A 5,858-nucleotide genomic window follows, 5' to 3' on the forward strand; every position below is an offset into this window, starting at 1 on the left:
ATATTTTTAGATTATTTTGTATCGAAAAAAAATCAGATTCATAACGGTTTTGTTTATGGCGCTGGTAGCACTTAGAACTTGATTTTTCGTTCAACATCAACCGACTGAAATGATACCTAGCGGATATGCTGGCCCTTTAAATTTTATCCCAAAATCCGCATTAGCCTTTAAAAAGTAAAAGTTGATTGAAGCTCTACATTTTATGTAGTGCCTTTTACACCTTAGTTTGTTGCACAACAACAAACTGAAAATAATATATATGAGACAAAATAAGAGCGGAGCGGAGCGACGCGACCTTGTATTACTTGGCCTGCAAAGCTCTTGAATAGTACTACAAAGTTTTTCCAGACACTATTAGTCTCTTCAGGAATTCGAAAATGCGCCAAAATACCAATCTATCAAAGAAATGATAAATTGAAGAGAAGTTTTACGTCTAATTCAAACAAGTCCCTGTTGGTAGTTTTGGATTTACAATTCACGTCGAGACAGAAAGATATGAACAATTCAAATAATTCCATGTAGAACAAACATTGACATAATTTAAATAGTTTCCATTAGTAGGTATAGTAATAAACAGAGCCATGAAACCGAACTGTCAAACTACAACGGGGACCGCGTAGTCGGTTGTCATTCGTTGCGGAACGCGCTAAAAGTATGCATAAGTACATGAGTACATATTTCAAGCATTCTGGTTAAAAAATATTTCAATTATTTATAAAAATATACCTAGTGTATTAATATGAAAACCCATTTTTAATAACATTTTAGAAACGTTTGAAAAAATACCGAAAAAGAATATGAACTTTCTTTTTTTTTGCTCAGAAATTCTTTGCTAACATTTTTCTTGTTTTTGATTGACAAAGTGAGGTTAAGTATCTACTGACATGTTCAATGTGTAGAACAAATTTGTGCACTCGGTGGAACAAAGCCATTGTGTGTTTAAGGAGCCACTTTATTCCCATGGCTCCTGAAACACATTTTCAAGCTCATTTTGTAGGAAGCGAACGTAAAAAATGAGAAAATTGAATTAATTGATTTCAAAATTCATTTGAACATCAGCAAATCTAAAGAAAACTTAGATAAATATGTTCATGTTGGAAACATTTTTCTAAATTTGATAATGTGGATGTGTCATCCAAATCATTCATTGCATTTAAATAGGAAATAAAGAAACAACATAATTTTACACAAATATTCATTTTCCACTTGATTTTATCATTTTTATTCACTCCATGAATAATATACGTTCACGAAAATACGTTGTCTTTTTCAATAGTTCAAATTCAACGAGTCGTTCTACGAAGGTGCACTTAAGACTGTCTGGCGTGTATTTAATTTGTACTTTATTCTGACAGCCGCGTTGTAATTGATGATGACAGTTCGGTTTCGCCCCTCTGGTAATAAATAATAGGTAGGATTACATGAAGACTAGAGGACACTGCTAATTGCAGTCGAAAAGTTTCCATATGAAATAAATTCGTCTGCATATAGCAGTAGCCGCTATATGCAGTCGGACTTTTTTCAAAAAACTGCATTTAACCATAACCGCTATACGCAGATTAGTTTTTTTTTCATGTTTGACTGTATATATTCACTGCTGCTATATGCAGTCGAAAAATAAACAACATATTGAATTGGATTTATTTATATGTGGAATGCAATCACATTTCGGTCGCAGAACAATTTAACGTTTATGTTTAATTTTTCATTGCATTTTTAGCTCTGAGGAAGTGAAGGCGCGCACGCTGAACTTTTCCGGAGCTAAAAAATTTCGACTGCATTTAACAGCAGAAGCTATATGCAGTCGAAAAATATTAATATAATAAATAAAAGGTTAAAATTTCGGCTGCATGTAGCACCAGCAGCTATATGCAGACAAAAGACGAAAACTTAAAACTCAACTGCATAGCGGTTACGGTTAAATGCAGTTGTATGAAAAAATTCCACTGTATATAGCGGGTGTCGCTATATGCAGTCTTTTCGACTGCATATATAAACGGCCAAGACTAGATCATTGGGGAATTATATTCATAGTGAGTCGTTTCCTTTTTTGATTGAAATTTCTTGCGTTGGCTGAAAATATAAAAAACAGAAATTACTTTGACAAATGATTATTTTATTGAAAATCCTTAAATTAATCCAAAACGAAACAACAACGCATCTCTATTCATTATTATTTGTTTTTTGAAGCACGCACGGCCTGTTATTCAATAAATAGCTTAACTTGCGGACTCGTCTTCCATGTCAAAGACGGACATGGAACTCTTCGCACGGAGCCCGGGGTTTTGAGAATGCCTCGGGTCGGTGTATTTCCATCCTGTATCTTGTAGTTAGTTAAACAATCTTCTACCTTTTGAATAAATGCATGAAAAAATATATTATTTATAGAATATACTTTATAAGAATATTTGTACTCACTATCCATGTACCTCCATGTTGAGTCATGGGAGTTCGTCGACCAACATCATTTTCCTTTGTTTCGTTTCTCAAAATTTTGCGTGCTTCTTTCAGCATAACACCAACAGCACTATTGACACGTTTTTTCGAAATTGTATTCTTCGAAATCATGCTGTTCGTTTTACGTATTTTCTTTTCTTTGATTACACACAAATCTGGATCAACCCACTTGTTATTTTTCAAGATTTCCAGTCGGTTGAAACGTTGATTGCAATTTTCTACTTGCAAGTAGACCATAGACCAAAACCCCTATGACATATACATATGTATTACTCTTAATATTTATTCTTGATATTGTTAAACAAAATTTTTACCTCTAAGTCTTCTGCTTTGACAACCTTTTCACTTTCTTTGCCCTCACATTGGTCGATGAGATTATTAAACTGTTTAAATTTGCTTGTCGTCAATAATTTTGTTTGGCCTATCGCTACGTTAACCAAGTCCAAGTATTCACTTGGTATTTCACATTCTTCAGAATATTTTCGCCAGATAGTCAATTTGAAAGCATTGAATGTTTCCACGGGATAAACAAAATGCAGTGTATTCTCTTTGCTTGTGGCTAACTTCACATCGTTTATCATGCAACAGTGTATGACATGAACTGTCAGTATTTTTGCATATAAAAAAAAATTATGGAATTGCATTCAATGAGTAAGTTCTGTCTGAATAATAGAAAAAATAAGCAAATTTTCTTCTTGATCAAAATATTGATTGCATGTATTTTATTGGACGTACAATAATATTAAACGATTTATCATTCTTTTCTTTTGTGGTGGCGAAAAGTGAATGAAAGACAAGAAAACGCAACAACGATGGCTGATTTTCATGGTATCCGGATAGATCCAGAGATTTGTAATGCTTTCTCTGATTCCAAACCATCAAATGGTAAGAAAAAAAATGGAAAGAATGTTTTTCCGAAATCTATTTTCATCGTATCCGATTTATTCGTTCTATGTAGCTGATATAAAGTGCATTCATAAATTTCTCAAAGGAAATGACATTTTACTCCAAACGAAATCAGGTATGGTGACCAAAAATGAATTGCTATTGTTATTAGTTAGCTATTTTTGTTTTTATTCTTTCAACAAATGTTATCTTATTGATTGTTTACAGAACTGGGCCCATCTCGTATGGTCATTCTATCAAGTATGCAACAATTTCAACAAATGCAAAGTTATACTTATATATTGGTCATTTGCACTAACGAACTGGGTGAAAAGATCTACAATGAACTTGAAAATTTCAACTTTGCATCCTTGAGAATCGGTTTACTCGGCAAACCATCAATTGGAAATGACGAAGAGATGCTTCAGGAACCTACACCGCATATTATCATTGGTACCCCAGCTCGTATTTCTGCACTCATTTTTGACAAAGAACACATGTTGAATGATACAATTAACATAATTGTTTTTGACAGCGAGATTATGGTTAACAACTTGGGTTGGTTAAATCAAACAACAAATTTACCGATAAACAAAACAATAACAATGATAATTAATGACTTTTTTATAACAGATCATTTGGTTTCGATCAGTTACATTATGGAAAAACAGAAGAAAAAAAAAGTCATGATGTTTTCGAATGAAACATGCAGAGTCGCGCGTCATTGGTTCGAGAAGTGGGTGGAAAAAGTAATGTGTTCACAAAACGTTCTTCTCTCACTCCAATTTTTTCAATTCACAAAAACTTTCTTTTCCACAAATTAGCCAATTGAAGTGTTTGATGATGCCATTACAAAACTGAATATCAATGGTTTGCAGCATTACTATGTTGTATTGGATGAGATGCAAAAGATCGAGACGTTGACAGAATTTTTGAATATACTTCAGATCAAATCACTCATTTTCGTTGAGTCAATGGAAAAGGGTCACAAATTGAAAGATAACTTATCTGTTCTTGGCATTGAAGGCGTTTCAACTGATGAAAAAGAATTTCCTAATGAAAAGGTAATATTCACTGATTATTCATTTTCAAATCTTCCAGAATAATTATTTTGTCTTTTTCGCAGTCTGTGTTGATAACAACTGATTCCATTGCCCCCAAACTAAAAAACATTCAAGTGGTCAAAACAATATTCAACTTTGAACGGGTCGAACATTGCGATGATTATGTGGATCGTTTAAACTGTGTTGTCGGTCAAAATAATGCAAAAATCGTTACATTTGTTTCATCTGAGTAAGTGTGGCTACGTGTGAAGTGCGTATCTCGCACGCTTGGGAAATATTATCAATTTCTCTCTCACAATTAAGTTTTACTAATATATTTCATTGTTTTTTTACAGAAATGATGCTGTTTTGAAGGAGTTCGAAAGACGATTCGGTGCTAACATAAGAACTGTGACTCCACAAACAATTTTATCTCGTTTTGATCGGTATAAAATGTATCAATCAATGTGTTTGCTCTTTAACATCCTTATTTTTCGGTTAATATTTTTCAATCATTTTTTTGATGAGTTAAAACATTCATTTTTGAGCGATTTTTTCAAATCTCATTTTTTCCCTTTCATTCCGTAAATTATTGTAGAACAACTGTGATGATTTAATTGAATTAAAAACAATGTAGTCTGATGTAGTCAATACAAAGCAATAATTTATGCATTCTTTTATAGGGCTATTGCGCAGTTTCTACTGGATCTTATTCAACCCGTGTACCAAAAAATAAAAGCAATTAAAAAAAATTAACGACATATTTAGCATTTCATATAGTTGGAGAAAACAAACGACTGAATAAAATCAAAATCAATTCTTGAACATGACCATTGTTTTTATTTTATACAATTATAAAATTGAATAGAAAATTGAAAATATTCATCATTGAAAGGGACATCTTCTTTGCCATCGTTTGTTGTTGTTTTTTTTATCGCTTTTGTCTATCTATCTGGAGTGTGTGTGATGGTAACCGTTGATAAAACCCAAACACAGCGATAGAGAGACTTGACGACTCGCGATCATCGCATGAGAACACACTTTTTTTATACCGCAATTGTTATTGTCATGCGTATGCTTTTTTTCCTCACAAATACATACACGCTGCTTTTTATTGCATGCATTCCACTTCATTTACATTCAAAAAAATTACCATACTTTTGCAAACATTGTGATTGGGAAAAAAAACAAGCGATTACTACGATTTACAAAACATTTGGAGTGAAGTGATTGTTTTGCATTCCAATGTCAAGTTATTCTCCATTCATTCATTCATTCATGCAAAACAATGATTTATAATATGAGTTTTTATTTTAATTCGAATGATAGTCTACGACTCTGATGGTATTTGGAACCCGATTGATAAATAAAATTCATGGCAAACGATGAATGATAAATAAAAATCAAAAACAAAAAAATGTATTGGGTGTGTGTGTGTGTGTGTGTGTGTGTGTGTGTGTGTGTGTGTGTGTG

The 5,858-nt window shown here is 32.8% G+C and overlaps 2 protein-coding genes across 4 annotated transcripts; one reads left to right on the forward strand and one right to left on the reverse strand.

Annotated features, from left to right (window-relative positions):
- The first annotated feature begins 1,406 nt into the window (after nucleotides 1-1,406).
- Nucleotides 1,407-5,210, forward strand: LOC129574133 (ATP-dependent RNA helicase WM6-like). 3 transcript variants are annotated; one of them, XM_055455617.1, is made up of 10 exons: nucleotides 1,407-2,033; nucleotides 2,933-3,108; nucleotides 3,241-3,342; nucleotides 3,416-3,478; nucleotides 3,571-3,900; nucleotides 3,976-4,091; nucleotides 4,167-4,406; nucleotides 4,469-4,635; nucleotides 4,742-4,882; nucleotides 5,069-5,210. In XM_055455617.1, exons 2-10 carry the CDS (start codon nucleotides 3,090-3,092, stop codon nucleotides 5,139-5,141), a joined length of 1,251 nt encoding a protein of 416 aa, XP_055311592.1. In that variant the 5' UTR covers nucleotides 1,407-2,033; nucleotides 2,933-3,089; the 3' UTR covers nucleotides 5,142-5,210. The 3 variants fall into 3 exon arrangements, with proteins under 3 accessions (XP_055311592.1, XP_055311593.1, XP_055311594.1); XM_055455618.1 differs by lacking the exon at nucleotides 1,407-2,033 and having other exon boundaries at nucleotides 2,967-3,108; nucleotides 4,742-4,840; XM_055455619.1 differs by lacking the exon at nucleotides 1,407-2,033 and having other exon boundaries at nucleotides 2,967-3,108; nucleotides 4,742-4,831.
- LOC129574137 (uncharacterized) lies at nucleotides 2,096-2,999 on the reverse strand. The gene is made up of 3 exons (XM_055455630.1): nucleotides 2,772-2,999; nucleotides 2,419-2,706; nucleotides 2,096-2,350 (listed from the first exon to the last, which is right to left on the reverse strand). The coding sequence occupies exons 2-3, from the start codon at nucleotides 2,692-2,694 to the stop codon at nucleotides 2,204-2,206; spliced, it is 423 nt and encodes a 140-aa protein (XP_055311605.1). The 5' UTR covers nucleotides 2,695-2,706; nucleotides 2,772-2,999; the 3' UTR covers nucleotides 2,096-2,203.
- Nucleotides 5,211-5,858: the final 648 nt, after the last annotated feature.

This window comes from Sitodiplosis mosellana, unplaced genomic scaffold (assembly GCF_009176505.1).
Source record: "Sitodiplosis mosellana isolate CC-2019 unplaced genomic scaffold, AAFC_SMos_1.0 Smas_scaffold_6150, whole genome shotgun sequence".
NCBI lineage: Eukaryota > Metazoa > Arthropoda > Insecta > Diptera > Cecidomyiidae > Sitodiplosis > Sitodiplosis mosellana.